At 42.7% G+C, this 17162-nt stretch overlaps 1 protein-coding gene across 1 annotated transcript; it reads right to left on the reverse strand.

Moving 5' to 3' along the window:
- Positions 1–977: 977 nt before the first annotated feature.
- Positions 978–16966, reverse strand: tex36 (testis expressed 36). Its single transcript, XM_036547167.1, has 4 exons — positions 16898–16966; positions 14973–15053; positions 14453–14750; positions 978–1018 (listed from the first exon to the last, which is right to left on the reverse strand). The coding sequence occupies exons 1-4, from the start codon at positions 16964–16966 to the stop codon at positions 978–980; spliced, it is 489 nt and encodes a 162-aa protein (XP_036403060.1).
- Between the last annotated feature and the right edge of the window lie 196 nt (positions 16967–17162).

A 17162-nucleotide genomic window follows, 5' to 3' on the forward strand; every position in this document is an offset into this window, starting at 1 on the left:
GCATTCAATTTTTTATAAATTGTGGAAATGCTTTGCACCTCATTATTGAGTAAACGACAGTGTTTGACTGAGAAAACGGTGATGGATACAGTATGTTTAGGATCTACTGTTTTGCAAAGCCAGCAACATCGTTCATGGATTAAAGGATCCACTTACTCTTTAATTGCATGTGGAAGGAAAAAGAAATTACTCTGACACAATTCAGACAGTTTCTCACTGACATATTACACAGGGATTATGTGCTGAAAAGCAGATTCCATTGGTCAGCCTGCACAAAAACAAGGAAACAAATAAGGAACAAGTCATGGTGAGAAACAAATTAAATTACAAACATTTGGAAGAATGCTCTTTTTTAAATAAAATATTCAGGCAGGGGTGTAAGGTTCAGGAACTGCCGTGGTAACTACCGTTTCCTGTTTAATTTGATTCCTGGGATCACAAATAGGGGGCACTGCTGTTACACCCTGAAGCTATGCATTTTACATGAATAGCTTAACATCCACTGGGAGGGGGCTCCCGAGTGGCTCAGTCAGTTAAGGTGCTTGACCTGAGTGCAGGCTGAAGCCTAAAGCCTACACCCGGGTTTGAGAGTCTGCTGTGTTACTTGCCACAATGACCAAGAGTCTGGTGGTTAGCATCAGCCAGAAACTCCTAGTCACACTGCTCTCAGCTCCTTGCATGTACATATACCCAACTACAGAAATTGATAATAGATCATCCAAGTTACGGATTGTCACCGAGTGAACAGAATATTTCTATCAATAGACCTCAGACTGTCAGACACATGCATCTCAGAGCAGAGCCTCTCAGTCTCCCTCCTTTGTTTGACAGTTCTTTGTGTGCATCAGCCATCGTGGGTGGTGATGTCACCCCCGCTGGGGCTGATTGTCCTCTGAGGGAACAGCACCCGGGAACTGGGCCTCTCACTCAGTCCAATAGATGCCTGCAACGAGAATCTGCTGCTTGCAGGAGCTCTTTCACAGCACCGGGTACAGCTGGGGAGTGACTCCGATTTTACCTGCGGGGGTGACACAGCACTTGCCCCCAGAGGGGGGTGAGCCAGCATCCGGGGCCTTCAGATGATGCTGATGTGAAACCCGCTGCGCCACAGACAGACAGACTGGACCTGACAAAGCGGGAGCACCGTGGTGTATTCAAGCTCCTATCAAAGACACCAAACAACTCCTGTGCTGAAAATGACTGGTGTGCACAATGCCCCTTTGTCAGGGTGGAAGCAGGCAGAACTGTGAGGTTCTGTTTCTGGGTAGACTCCTCTGTCTGGCTGAATGAGAAGCATGCAGTGTGGAATCATATTACCTCAGCTCCCCTGACGAGGCTAACTGGAACAAGGGCTTAAACTAACTAAATATTGACTAAAATGTCAAGCATTTTCTTTTTCTTTGACTAAAATACTGAATATTTTCTTTTCTTTTGATTTATCTTCTAATGAGCCAGTTCAAATATGTGCTCATCAATTGCAAGAATCGAGCACATATCATAGACGGATAATTGCAGCACTAATTTAAGGTAAACACCTTTTAGCACCCTAAGAGAAGTCATATCTTGAAGACAATCGGTCTCCTGTGATTGGCTGGGCCCTGCCGTTTGAGAGGAAGTGTAATGGGAATACAGACAGGAACTCTGTCAGATTGTTTTCCTGTTTTGTGTCCTTGTGGTTCTCTCTACCCAATTCAGGATCTTTACCGAAAGAGGAGCCACTGAGCCCCTTGGCACCCGCTGTGGAGAGGAAGGCAGAGAAATGTATGGAGTGTATTAATGCTTTTGCTTGCACACTCAGCAAATCACAGAAAGTTCCCCACCACTGCACACACTGGTCCTTCCTCCTTTACCTGCAGAGAGGGATCCCCATCGGTGGCCTTACCAGCCAAAACCACAGAGAGCTGACAGTACCAAAGGTGTGGCTGTGTCTCAGAGCACTGTGCCATCCTCTCCCCCCTCCTCACTGAACACACCGCTAATCTGTCTACATGCCCTTCCAGAGACACCTCTTATCAAACCTGCCTTTGTAGCGTAGCAGCCTACTCCTCCCGTTTTTTTAAAATGCCACTTTTGTTTCTTAGAGATGAAAAGGAACAGACCCAGCATCACAGTTGTTTTGTAAAGGCTCATAAGCCCCGGGGTTTGCTTTGTTTGTACCCTCTGTTCCTGTATGGAATTACTGAGAGAATCATTAAATGCAGAGGTCCAAAGCTGTTGTAAGAATGTACAATGCCCTCCAGCAAAGCTAACAGAACAACCGAACAGAACCCCTTATACAGCACTCTGCCTGATAGCATCTCAGGTGGCTTTCTGATTCACGGCATGGGTATCGCAGAGCCTTCCTGTGAAATAAACATTACCATTAACCGTTACCATCTAGCAGACTTTCTTGTCCAGAGCAACTTACAAGGGTTACAATTTTTACGTTATCCATTTATACAACTGGATATTTACAGAGGTAATTCTGGGTGAAGCACCTTGCATAAGGATACAAGCGCACAAGGATACAGTGCACCAGTGGGGAATCAAACCAGCAGCCTTTTGCTTATGAGCCCTGCTCCTTACCACTACACCATCCTGTTACTCCTTACCGCTACACCACACCGCTGCTCCTTACCGCTACACCACACTGCTGCTCCTTACCGCTACACCACACCGCTGCTCCTTACCGCTACACCACACTGCTGCTCCTTACCGCTACACCACACCTCTGCTCCTTACCGCTACACCACACCGCCATCCCACTCTGCAGTGACATCTGACTAGCAGGGTTCCCACCAACAACTCCTACAACAATTTGACTGTTGTTCATTTTAAATATGTGCGCACCTCTGTCTGTACCACATTATCTATCTGTGGTGTCTTGAAATGCTGACCTCTGGTGACGCCAAAAGTGAAAATAGTTAGATCTCCATGTGTTCACATGGGGGGAAAATGAATAGGACTTTTCACAGAGCACAAATGTAGCAGAAAACAGTGAACATGCAGAGACACAAAGAGAGCCTCTGCTATTTCATGCTGTTTCTGGGGAATGTTCTATCAGTGTCAGCCTCAATTTCTCACTTCAGCATCATGTTCCTGTTTCACTGAATTCTCCATTAGATCAAACCACACTTTTCCAGTTAAAGTGAAATATTGCATTACCAGAATGTATACGCATGTCACTCCACTCCACTGTTTTCAATAAAAGAAATTCTGGCACAGATCGTACATGTATTCAATTTTGACTTAAAAAGGAAACATACTTGAACTGACATTCTGCCTCCAGCAATATTCCAACCTATTAAATACTCTAAACACAAATCAAGAATATACAAAAGGCAGAATGTTCCTGCAGACGTAGTCTGCTTGTGGGAAGCATGCTTCAAATTGATTTTTAAAGGCTGTTTTGAAATGCAATCCTTCAAGGTGAAAACCATATGATAACGATTAGTTTTATAATTCAGCACAGCAGCTATTCACTCATATGCAGCCCCGCTCTGCATAAAACGCTCATTTCAGCGGGTGAAACGGTTTAAGGCCATCGCTTAATGTGCTGTAATTTAACCAATGCCAGCGTACGCACAAACTCCGCTCGACCGGCAGTCATGGTAAATGCTTCATTCTCTGAGGGTGGAGAAATTGTTGTGAAGGCCATTTCCACTGCGGGTTTACCGATGCACCTGCAAAGAGCCCTTTGTGTCTCGGAGGCGATTTCCACTCCAATGTGAAACGTTAGCTGCCGCCTCGCAGAATGACCCGCTTTTATTAGATGCAGTGTAATGTAATTAGGACCCGTGTTATCTCAGCAAATGTTACACAGTCCGTCATTTATCCTCTTTGCTCTCTGGGTTCTCTCAGCCCTGTCATGGTCCCAGGTCAGACGGTACAGCGAGGGAACTCAGAGGAATTGATAGGCACTGATAGGCCCAGAGGGTCAATGAAAGAGGAGTCAATGAAATTTTAAGGAGTAAAAGGACTGAAAACGGAGACTGACAGACATGGTGCATCCCCACTGCTACCTACACAATTTAAATATGGCACGCTATGCCTGTACAGACTGAAATAGTAAAGACCGGCCGCTATAATTCTGTAAGCATTGATGTTTGCCTCTGTAAATACAGCCACATAATTTCCATTTAGCAAGAAAATGTCTGTTTCAGTATGTAGGTACATACAGAATTCTTATGCATAGCTGTTCACTATACTGGCAAGAAATACTGTATTAATGAAATGCTAATGAATTCAAAGGTTGATTACAATTTTCAAAATGGCGGAACTCCTGTGCTCCTGTGGTTTACTGTATGTTGCATGATTAATGATGATATGTGTAATCTTTTTAATCACATCAAATTTCATTTGTCTATGCTGACATTCCATCACACTGGAGATACAACATGAAGACATTCTGAAACACTGGAGACTGTGGTCAAACTTCCACCGGTCCAAACTTTGGTGACGCTATTTCACACTATTACAAATTAGCTTTCCACCAATGGCGGATACTCAGAGGAAGCAAAGAATACTCGGTACCTCATCCTTGTCGGGGAGACAGGAACAGGCAGTTAGTGCTGTTCGGTTAGGGCAAAGATGCTGGCAATAAGGACAACTAAGAAGTTGTGTCAATGTTTGGAGAATCAGAACTTTTCATGGTTTTTGAAACAAACAACCCAAAAAGTAGTACGGAGCGACCTCCCAATACAGGGTAGTAAAAGGTAAACCTACCGACTCTCGGGATCTCCTTAGGGGTCAGCTGTGTCTGGGCTCCACAGCCATCGGAGCCACCGCGCAGATTTAAGTTTGTTTTTAAATAAAAAATAACGGCACCGCGCAAAGGTCCAACTCCAGCTTCAACGAACGCACGGCGAACAGGTGACTCGCCAAAATGCCGTCTTGTGAGTCCCAGCTATACCAAACAGCACACCAAACGACCTGTGCTTTGGTCGTGGTGGGACGCAAACAAATACTCGATACCGGCGCCTCGGCTAAAACAACCAGTTTGCCACTGATGGAAAATCGTTGCTCTACCCATTCAAACCGCATTAAAACCATACGTCTCCCTTGCGTAAAAAGTTGCCGCTATGGAATTATATTTTTTTTTCCCTCATCCTCCCCTTCCGGTCAGCAGTTCATATTTTTATGCATCCCTCACCCTCACCCTAAGCCTGGAAGGGAGGCTGCATCAAGATGGGTTGTGGTATCACAGCACGTGCCTAATAAAAATCCAAACAATAAGTGTGAGTTTGAGTGTGAGTGTGAAAGGAGTGTGTGTGACTCTTACCCAGACAAACTCCAGAAGCCTGCAGTGTACTGAGATGGTAAACACCGTGAGTGCTTATAAAATTCTGAGATTGCAGTGGTTAAGCAATGTAAGATATTTTGTGTTCAAACTAATAGTTTAATTCTGTGTCACCATCCTTGTTGGAAAGGTATATTTTCCTTGTCACTGTCACCCTGGTGTCCTTTCATGTTCAGCATTTCATCACGTGTGGGCAACCCCGCCTTCAGAAAGTAAAAGTCCTAGTGTTCAGGGGTCTGAACTTGACCTCAGGCCCGGCGCTATAGAGGTGCTTACGGGTGCATTGCAACCCCAGACGGGCCTCAGTGCACACCCAGTTGTCTCGTTTATAGTCTGCATAGTATTTATGACTTTTTGTGCGCCCCCCGTGGATTGCAGTTGCACTTCCTAGCACCAAGCCTGCTTGTACCATGCATATTCACAAACCTTAAGTTTTCAGTTTATCTAAGGAGCTGGAGTGGAGTTCCATGCAGTTCCCTGCAAACATAATCCCTGAAAGAAGGTGATTAATTAATGCCCCAGCTCCTGTGGTACAGGCAGGAATCAGTGACACGGCTGTGTATAAAGATGAGAGGAGCCTCCCGGGGGCTGCATGCGTGGGGTGGCGAGAGAGCCTGCAGTTCAGCGGGAGGTGAACCCTCACAAGATGCAGGGAGCTAAGCAAGAGGCTTTTCTGCATGACCGCTTTTAATAGTTGCAGAAAGTTGAAGACATGCTATTTGATAATGGCTTTTCTCTGCCTCTCCTGCACTCTGTTATCTGGAAATAACCAGAGGAAATAAATGCTATTGACAGCTATCTGAGCATGCCGCCCTCGAGGAGGCTGCTCCTCTGTCTTGCCTGCCTCATTTAAATAGAGCAGGCCCGTGTCACAGACCGTTTCTGCTGAGTCGCTGACTGTGGAGTTTGTTTAAATGTCAGCAGCTTCCAGGCAAATCTTCTTTGGTTTAATAATAATGTAAAGATGGCAGCATTCCATCCACATGCAGCTGATATGCCTTCTGGTCTGCACAGCATGAATAACAGTCAATACAGAGGGCTGGGGATTCAGAGCCTCCAGATGGGGGCATGTCCGTCCCGCTGGCCAATCCTTGAGAAATCTCTAAAAGAACTTCAAACCTTTCAATCATTTTGTACCCTGTCATGCTCTGTCTCCTCCGTGCTTTCTCAGGGGAGGGAGAGAGAGAGTGACAGAGGGAGAGGAAAAGAGAGAGAGGGAGAGGAAAAGATCCGCACCCTGCTCTCTCTGTCTGCGGTGCACACTGCCAGAATCTTTAAATCACTTCATTTGCACTGATTCACCCTGGAGCTGTCTCGCCAACTCTTCACAGCAGAAAGTCACTGCACTGCCCTCTACAAGTGACTTTGTGTGAGCAGCGGACACTACAATTTGGGGCAGGTTTTTCTTAGAGGGAAATTTAGTTCATCTTCTGTGTGTGACCTACATTTCTGGACATTTATGATGAATACATTTTTTTGTTTACTTGCTAAAGCGAAACGAAAATTGGACAAATTCTGGATGGTCACTCACAATATCTTGTCTTTAGTTCTGTTGTCATCCAGCGAGCTGCTTAAATAGAGTCCGTGAAACTGTTTATCTGAGTGACTCACTGAGTCATGCACGCTGGTGCAATGACTGGGAGGGCGTTTGGCAAGCAAATGAACAAGCCTGCGTGCATCCAGGGAGGAATAACAGAGCCAGCACTTTAACAAGGCTGTTTTTGCAGGGAGTTGCAGGAAATGTAAGCTGGGTGGGTTAAGGAGGCCGGCCCTTCACTGTCCTGTCCCAAACAGAGCGCACGGCCTCCCCCTGGGGGGTGAAGCTGAAGGAAAGCGCTTCACAGCGCGGCCTCACGGTGCCGTGGCCGTCCGCCTCGGGGAGCGAGGGCATCCAGATAAGGGCTTTATCAGCACAGATCCTGACAGGGCCCTCGGTGGCCCGCTGCTGCGGCTGCCCTCTGCCTCTCTCGTCGTTAGTGGCTTGTTTGTCTCTCTCAGTGTGAAGCTCTGCTGCTGCCTGTGTGCTTCCTGTCCCCCAGCCAGGCCGCTGACAGCCCACGTTTCGGGGAGCCAGCACACAGGACGGGCGCGGCTGCCAGCCCCCTCTGCCCCTGCGTACTGCTGTCACTCAGCCTGACAGAACCGGGCCGCTGGAACTCATCAGCAGTTTTGTCTCATTCACCCCTGTGCCAAAGGTCAAGGGTCACCCTTCCTCAGAGTGCTTCCTGTGTCAATCATCCCACAAAGAAAGATGGAAGGTCCACAAATTTGTGAGGCTTCACATCTGTGATGATTAGAGAGTGTGTGTGTGTGTGTGTGTGTGTGTGTGTGTGTGTGTGTGCATGTTGTGTATGTGTGTGTGTGTATGTACACTGCATAGGACAATCCAAATCTATCTCCTTTGTGCTAACCGGAGAAACAGTTTCAGAGGAATTAATGCAACTAATAGCATTCAGAGAGATAGAACACTTCATTAAGCAGGCTGCAGTGGCAAACGTCTTTGTTTAATGGATGAAAGGCTTCTAAGCGCAAACAGAGAAGTAATTAAATATCTGTAATACGGAGGGTTTACACATACAAATTATGAGAAAGAAAGAAAAATGATTCAGTTTCACAGTAATATTTTCCCAGAGGTTCCACAGTGATTTCTAGCAGACCTTGCTGGGCTAGCATTGTTCTTCATTAATATTATAACTTTGTCACAATATCGTACGCAAGAATGAGTCAAAATATCTCAGTATGAAAACTCGGAATTCTATTTGCCTTTTTAGTAGCAGTAAAGCCCCACAACATTGCAGTCTTTCTGGGTAAATGTTTGGTGATAAACCCTTTGAAATATTGATTTGGTTACGTGTCTGAGTGACTGTGGCAGCAGAGAACGCATAGTCACAGCGTTCCCTCTTAATCCTGGCTTCTTTATCAGGCTGTAGAGGGAATAAGCTCCATTTAAACCGCGGTAAACAAGCCGCAGTGACGCCGCACGCCAGCGCTCAGCTCACAGCCCGTCTTTCAGAAGCGGCTGAATTCCTCCCTGAGCACCGCGGATAAAACGCTGATCTGCGTGTTCAGAGGTACGGCAGCTGACTCATTCATCTTTCCCTACATCTATTCAGTACCGGTGAATTTCACGCAAACATTCGAGTAAACAGAGTGTTTAACCACTCATTCTGAGATGGCATCAACATGAAAGAGTAAGCCCTGCTTACCATGGAATATATGAGAAACGGGCTGGCGTTTCTGTTTATGTTCTCAGGGTGAGTAGCATAATGGTTCTAAACCATTCAGAAGAGTCTCGATAAACAATTACATTAAACTATATTGTACATGGATAACAACCTTGCCCCTTGCAGCATCCAGGCAAATTCATATAAGTTTATAGTCATGTCATGCAACTCACAATATATAGTTATATTAATAAATGGGAAATGGTAGTTAAATACAGTTACTGAAACTTAAGAGATCAGTTGTCAAAGACAATAACCTCAGCATCCTGGCACTAAAAACATGTTATATAATTATTGGCAGGGCACCACCCCCAACAACACCCCCCCCCCCAAACTTGATGCATAAAATGATTACCATATGTTCTCCTTATTGGTCATTTACTGTGGTGAAGACTGACCCGGAGCACCAAATACACTGAGCGTTATGTAACCGATTTCAGTTTAATGAACACATAATGAACTCAGTAAGACTTGGTGCCAGTGTAAACACAGGGCTGTCTGGCAGGGCAAAGACCCATGAGAAGACTTACGATGACCCCAAAATTAGGGTTCTGAAGGATTTCAGAACCAACAGCAAAGTTGTTCCTGTCCACATCCATTTGGAGTTTTCCCACCTGGCTCTGTGTCTCGCTCGACTGTGCATGACACACCGTTCAATCTTACGCAACTTAGGAGAAAAGAAAAAATACCCTTATGCTGGGAATCTGCTGAGACGAATTTATGCGCTCACATCCTTTTTTCCATAGATCATTCTAATGGCCTCATCCTTAGCATGGACACAAATAGCAGCCGGATGCAGTGCAAACGAACTTAATTAATGAGGGGAGGTCTCTGCGCTCCTACCTGCATCAGCACGCATGCACATCCACACAAAGCCAGCACTCTTCACAGGGGTGTTGGCAACCCTGCACACTGGGATCCAGAGGCCTGGACGATGACGGGATTTGTGCTGAAAAAAGGTGCTAAGCGTCCTCTGTCAGGCACAGTTCTGAGAATGCCTCACAAGGCAAGGAGGGCCGGCGTTTTTCCCACGCTACATGTGTGGAATATATAAAGAACAGCAATACATGCAGAGGTTAATTCCATGCATGTGAAATTTTCATGAGCCTATTGTGTCTTACATTTTGACATGCATAACATGATCTCAAATAAATTTCACTGGGCTTTATGCAAGGATGCACGTGGTGTGCATGAATGCAGAAAGCATCAGGGCCAGCGGAGCTGCTTCTGAGCTCTCAGGCCTGCGCCACCCCACTCTCTGTCTTTGGTCATTTACTCCGGGCACGGCATCTCCTTGTCTGCGTGTGACCGTTTCTGTGAGCAATCCCTACAGATAGGTTGCCCTCTGCTGGTGATGATGTGAAACGGCACATGCCACAGCCTGACTGTGGCATGAATAAATTGAGTTTCAATAAATGACATATGACAATATTTTCCAGCAATGTCTGTTCTCCAACAGGTGTAGATATATGATTGATGCACAAATCATATTATCTGGATTTCTCACAGAAATGAGGCAGTTTTTCAAGCAGGGCAGAAAAACTGTCCAATGAAACTGGCTTGAGCCAGGCTGCCTGTGAAACTAGGGCCAAGTCGTTTGAAAGAAAGGAGGAAACCTTGGGTAGTATTAGTTTGGAATAGTACCTGTTTAGTATGTGTGAGATAATGTCTGTAAATGTTTTAGTTGCAAATTGACATCAACACTTTGAGTGGCAGTTATTTTTGCAAATATGCATGTACTGACATATGATAAATATATGATTTCTACTTGAGAGTAATGCTCTCTGTTTGTCTGCTGAGAGTGATATCGTCATAGATGTCAAAACATTGGGTTGCAGATATTTTTTGCAAATGAGTATGTACTGAATTTTGATTTGCACATGTGAGTCACCTGGCCCTTTCATATCCTGAGAGCGTATTTGTTGTAGATCCAAGATACAATGTTATGAATCTGAAATGAAGATTGACATGTACACTCAACAAGGGAAGAGGTGAGCGTGGACACCCCACAGCATCTCAGTAATGAGATACAGGAATATTACGACTTAACGAGTTTCTCCATGGCAACTGATAAAGAAGTGCTTCCGCAATCTGTTTGTTGCAGTTTCTGAACCTTTTTTTGATGTAAATCCAGTGCAAGATTTTCTTTTATTTCACAATGTAATTTAAACGTAACACTAAGAAAAATGAGCACAAAATATATGTGTTTGAGGATCCATTCACCCTGAATAAACTCTGAATAACCTTTACCAGACAAAACAATGTGCATCAGTGAGCTGCTCCATTGGTAGAACACATCACTAACTCAAGGGTTGTAATTATATTGTCTAGTGTTCTGAGTTGAAGAATCTAATCGCAAGAAAATGCAAATAGATCATTTCAGAACCTGCTGTACACCTTAAAACAAAATTATCCAATACACAGTTTGTTTTTTTTAACTGTCAAGGCTGCAGCACACTTGATTATGCAGATCTATTTGTGGTTCATTCATAAAAAATAAAAAGTAGCTGGGATCTTCTATTAATCAGCCCAAGTATAACAGGCAAACACAATCAGTTTGCTTGGTCATTATTATTAATCTAATAGTAAATTTTTAAAATTAAGGCGCACACCTTCCTGAAGCACTGAACTCTTGTTTCCTAAATTATTTTCCCTTTATCACAGACACAGCCTTTATATTTATGGGTAACGAGTTGTGAAAAGAATTTCCTTGTGCAATCACAAATTCTGAGGGACTCATATTTGCTTTTTCTGAAAGAAACAAAGCACTGGGGAGGTATGCATTCCAGTGAGAACAGAAAGCAATGGATGATGCGTCCGTGGGGGCTAGCTGCTAGCGCTCATTAGTGTCTTTGTACTGTTGTTTGTGTTTCTGTGGTAAGAAAATGCCTCTTTTCTTCGCCTCAGTGTGGCCTTTGTTTTACTCCGTGAGGGAGGTCACCAGTGAACTGTTAACTGTGACATACCAATTTCGAGGTAGCTATTATAAAAATATTTTATGAAACTATATACTTATAGCATAATTACTTTTCACCAAATATCCTTTGGGATATCACCGTGAAATATCACATCACACAACATACTTACATCTCTCATGGTATCAGGCAGGTGGTACAGTATGCGAATGACTGGTTTAACCATAAATACAACACTCCTGTGTACTCAGTGATAACACTTATACATATAAAGTCCTAGAGGCAAAACAGACTAGTGCATTTCAGTTCATTCACCAGCACCATTTAATTTCAATAAGAATACCAACGAGGCTGTTAACTGAGGCCTTTTTATTTAGATCTTACAGTCAATCCAGGCAGTTGTATTGGCAGACGCACAGCACTGAGCCGTTTCTGCAGGGTGTTGCTGACATTTAAGACATCAAATGAAATGAGCTTCTCTCCTCAGCACCTGGGTGGCTGCTGTATCTGCTGGATGGACAGCTCACCTCACATTCATCTGTTAACTACACACTTCACACTCAAAGCCTCTCCAATCACTATGCCCATTTTTCTGTGTCTGAAATGGAAGCCAAGGCCATCATTTCAACCAGAGTCTTGTATAACTGAGTCTTATAAAATGCAACCAACTGTGGCCAGCTCAGTCTGCTATTCATTTCGTTTATAGCTGTCAGCAGCAGTTGAGTACTTCCTCTTCAGAGTTAAACTGTGGAGCAAGGGAGAAGTGGCGGGGTTTAGTCTGCTCTCAGAGCCACCCCCAGCACACTCCACTGTGATGCCCACAGCTTTGCAGTTGCAGCAGGTGCAATATTAGCATCTCACGTTTGTTGTCCTTTCAGGGACTGCAGCATTCGTGTTTTTTAATAGACTAATAGAGTAATAGTTTTTTAATAGACTAACACCATTTCATTTATATTCTCAAATGATTAAAATACAAACAGCTAATAAAGGCAAGGACAGGCGAACATGCTTGGAAAATATTAACATTTATGGGACGTGGACAGCAGGAATACCATGCAGGGAAGAAATAATCTCCTGATAAATATTTTATAATGTGTGTACACAAAACACATGCAAATATATGTTAAATATAGAATTGAATATTATCAAGACTTGTTATGTTTATTTCTGAGACTGCATATCCAAGGCTGTGGACCCCACCATGACTGAATATGAATACATATGTGCATGAGTACATATGTATCTATTATACAGCCTCCACTCAAACTCTAACAAGGAGCTATCCATAGATGTCCTGCAGGAATAACAAGATGGAAATCAGCACGAAATTTGCACTGGCTTGAGGTCCATTTAAATGCAACGCAGGGGTCTGGACAGGTGTTCTGACATTGAATGGTCGTGGTCCACACTGCCATCTTCAGGTGATGGTCAGTCACCCACTGTTTCAGCCTGCAGGAGGCTGAGGTGAGACCACTGGCACGCGTCCGATGCGTCTGATATCTGCTGCACTGATGTCATTGGCTGTCTCCCATGCAGCATACTGTGCATTCCATAACAGAGATAACTACACCATGGCCCCAGAGTCACGCAGAAAGTGACAGTATTTATGCACTAAAGAATAGGTGATATCACTCATACGAGGAAAGCTTAATGTTTCAGCTGACTGAAAGACCTCATAAAATAAGAGTCCAGCTAATGCCAGCTGGCTACTCTGAGTGTTTTTAGATCAATTTTTAGGACCATTATCAAAGCTCAATCCATTACAGGAGACATTTATTATCAGCAGAAAGACATATTATAGCCTAGTATATTTTAATAGACAGATACATAAATAATGCGGAATACATTTTAATAAACAACCACAAACAGCTTTCATCAATTGTCTCAGGTTTCTGTAAGGAATGCATTGCAATGAGCAGTTCAGCTCAGTCAGAGCACAATCTAATCCTGACTAATATGTTCATGCTCCTGCATAATTCATTTTTCCATTATAGGCTGTATTGAGAGGAAAGAGTTAAAACCTGATCAAAGCTTGGTATTCACCACTTATCATTGGAAGAGCTTTTCCCCTCACTGCTCAGCGAAGATGAAGATACCAAAAAAAAAAAATCTCTGTGGCCTTTGACATTCTACAGCCATTGCCTCTATAATTGCAATGCAAATAGTACTGGCTCATTTCGGGAAAAAAAGCAGAGCATCTATGCTGAAGAAATCCTGAGAAAATTGATTTTGGTCATTTTCTATGCTTTAAAATGCCAGGGTTCTGCTGAAATGTGTGAGCAGACTCAATTCACAAAATTTATTCCCTAAATCTTACCCTGCCACCTGATAATTCTGACAGCAACTGATTGGTGATTCAAGTTATTAATAAAGTCTGTGATTGGCTATTGGCTGATAATTTGAGACCCACAGCGTGGCCCATATTGCCATTTCACAGTTACAATAAATAAATATAAGAACTCCCACACTTTACTGGGTGCTAAGTCTATGGCAATTTATTTACCATATCTGAATAATAAACCAAAATGTAACAGCATTAGAAACTGTGTCTCGACATGTACATCATATTTGTGCATGAAATCAACAAGCGAGCCAGTCTGGTGAGATTCTCTGAGGCTATGGTTTCATGGAGAGAGCAGGAACAGAAATTCCAAGCACATTCCAAGATGACTGCTCTCCATCACCAAACCAAGAACATACACATCAATATAGACATGTACACTGTATATGTAACATGCACACATGTATATATAGGGTAGCATTGGGGCGTAGTGGTAGGGAGCAGGGTTCGTAACTGAAAGGTTGCTGGTTCAATTCCTCGCTTGGGCATTGTTGCATAAATGGGTAACGTGTAAAGTTGTAACCTATGTAAGTCGCTCTGGATGACAGTGTCTGCTAAATGACAATAATGTAACACATACGTATAATATACATATATCACTTTGGAGGATAAAGGTACTGCAGCTACCTCAGGGTTTTACTGGCTGCATTAACAGATGCTGTAACAGGAGCAGTCCTACTCAGAGTTTTCCCACAGGAACAGTTAGTGGCAGCCAGGACACTGAGGGGTGTACAGTGCTTTGCGTCATGCCTCCCAAACCACATGCCCCCCTCGCCTGCCTTGGCCACCGCGGCGTGCGACCTCTCCAGGTGGTTTCTGGGAAATCGCCTGCTGTGTGTGCCCTCTGTCCCCTGGCAGCCCTGGTAGTCTGTCTGATAGGCAGATGAGTCCTCGCTCCAGCCTCCCGCCTCGCTCGAGTTCCCATCATCCCTCAGGCAGAAGTGGGAGTTGTGCTGTCGCGTTTCACCCGCGAACTTCCTGCGCCCCAGTCCCTTTGGAAAGAGAGGGGTCAGCGACGACTGAAGGGCACCCAGGGAGAGCCTCTGCCAACAGTTTTATTACAATCATCATTTAGTATGTCTAAAACATCTGAAAGTTAACTGGAATTCTTATGGAGAAAAAGTTTTTAGTAATTCAAGTATTAGTGCATGGACCCTGGGGAAAATGTTTTGTTATACACAGCAAGCACTTCACTCTGAGATCATCACACTTACCTGATCATATGCTTCAATGCTGTTTTGTAATGAGGTCCGGTTATCATGGGTGGAAAATGGATACTCTCTGCAGCCCCTTTTCTGAGAAGAGAACTACTATCAAAATTCAGTTGAAAATGAAAGTATTCTTTGTGAAGGACTACAAGAATCCTATGATTTGCTTGCTTTCTTATTTATTTATTTATGTAGGGTTTGGAAATGTAATCTGTGCCAGGTGTCAGTGGGGCGTGGTCTGTGATGGATCCTGTGCTTTGTGGACCAAAACAGTCAGTGCACACTTTTCTCATTTAACTGTATGTTGTGATATCAAATGGTTTCTTTTGCAGTGGGGCTCATAATGCATTAAATAATTACCAGCACTACATTAAAGGATATTTTTAATTTTCCCAGCACAAGTACAAAATGACTTATGAGACCTATTATCTATATGGATAGTGTACCTCAGAAATAGTTACTTGTTCTTGTGTAAAGACCTTGTTTATCAAGTTTAAATAAAACACAGGAATATGAAATAGCCTTGAGGAATACATCTTGGGCCAGCAACTAAACAAAAATATTCTTTGCCAAACAGAAAGGCAGTCTGCTCCTAGTGGAATTCCTGATTTATACTGTGTAATTAACAAGACGCAATTCTCACCCAACCATGTAACTGCTCAGGTACAAATATATTTTTGAATATTTTGAATAGAATATACTATTTGATTTGTGACAAAAAAAATCATGTAGTTTTTCAGCAATTTCACTTCAAACACAACCAAACTTAAAGAAGTGTGAATTTGACCTGTAAGGAGATTAACAGAAAGGGAGTGTGGCTCTGAGCTGATCTGTGAGAGAACAGACTCAGAAACAGATGTAGATCATTAACTTTCCAAATAAAAATACATTTCATTAATGAATGTGTGCCCCTGGAGTGACATATATCCATACAGTGTTCTGAGATGTTTTATAAATAAAGCTCTCTGTAGCAGACGGTCTGTTTCAGCCTGTATTTCACTGTCATACACACAGTTTCTTGATTGTAATTATCAGTTATCAGTAGTCATCAGTTGTATATTATATATCTTTAAAACAAATATGTATATATGTATATATGTATATACAGTTCACTTTTTTCAACATGTAAAGACTTCAAGGATACTGTCAAAGGTGCTAAATTTAGAGATTAAATTAGTTACACAAGCAAAAATAACTCGAAAAAAGTAAACAAATTTATGAAATCTAATGGATAGATCCTTGGATGTTAGCTAGCAAGCTCCGCTGTATTTTATAGCAATTTTGTAAGCAATTTCCCACTCAAAACTCATGCCATAGCAATTACTTGATCAAGCTTACTGATTAATCAGCTAAAGCTTTAGCTGAGAACTAACGCTTTGATTTGAGGGGGTTTAACCCTTTGACTTACAGCCTCTAAATAAGGGAGAATACAGACCTAAGCCTCTAACGATCTAAACTCTTCCATGACTGTGGAACTCAATCCTTTTCTCATGAGAACAAAATTCTGTTCTATTACTGAATTAGTTTTATTCCACAGATCTTTTTTTCATTCTCAAAGCACAAACTACTTATTTGCATTGTTTCTGTTAAGGAGAGTACAAAAGTTAGCCAGGACGCATGAGGCAGGCATCATCAGCCAGGCATGAGGGTGGTAGCAGGTATCTGGAATCATGGATCAACAACCTTATCTATTTATTTATTTCTAATTATTTTTGCAATGCTGTATTATGTATGACAATTAGTAAGTGGGTATTACACAAGTAAACACATATATAATATATACATATACGTGTGTAATACCCAGTAATTCATATATATATATATATATATATATATATATATATATATATATATATATATAAATATATATATATATATATATGTATATATATACATGTGTGTGTGTGTGTGTTTGTGTGCATAAAACTTACCCTTTTGACATCATTGTCCACGAATGAGGATCTTTCTTGTGTAATTCTGTTTGAAAGATGATCAGACATAGCCTTGTTTACACAATGACTTGTTCTACCTTGTCAAAGATCTCTTTTTTAACGGAAGTTTTAAGTAAGTAAACGTGTCCTTTATCCTTATCTGAATCTGAGTTACGCCAACAAACCGCAAACCACCATAATCTACTAACTGAACTGCTGAGCTTTTTGTAACCATAGAAACATAATACAACCCATCTGTTCCTGT

This window comes from Megalops cyprinoides, chromosome 15 (genome assembly GCF_013368585.1).
Source record: "Megalops cyprinoides isolate fMegCyp1 chromosome 15, fMegCyp1.pri, whole genome shotgun sequence".
Lineage (NCBI taxonomy): Eukaryota > Metazoa > Chordata > Actinopteri > Elopiformes > Megalopidae > Megalops > Megalops cyprinoides.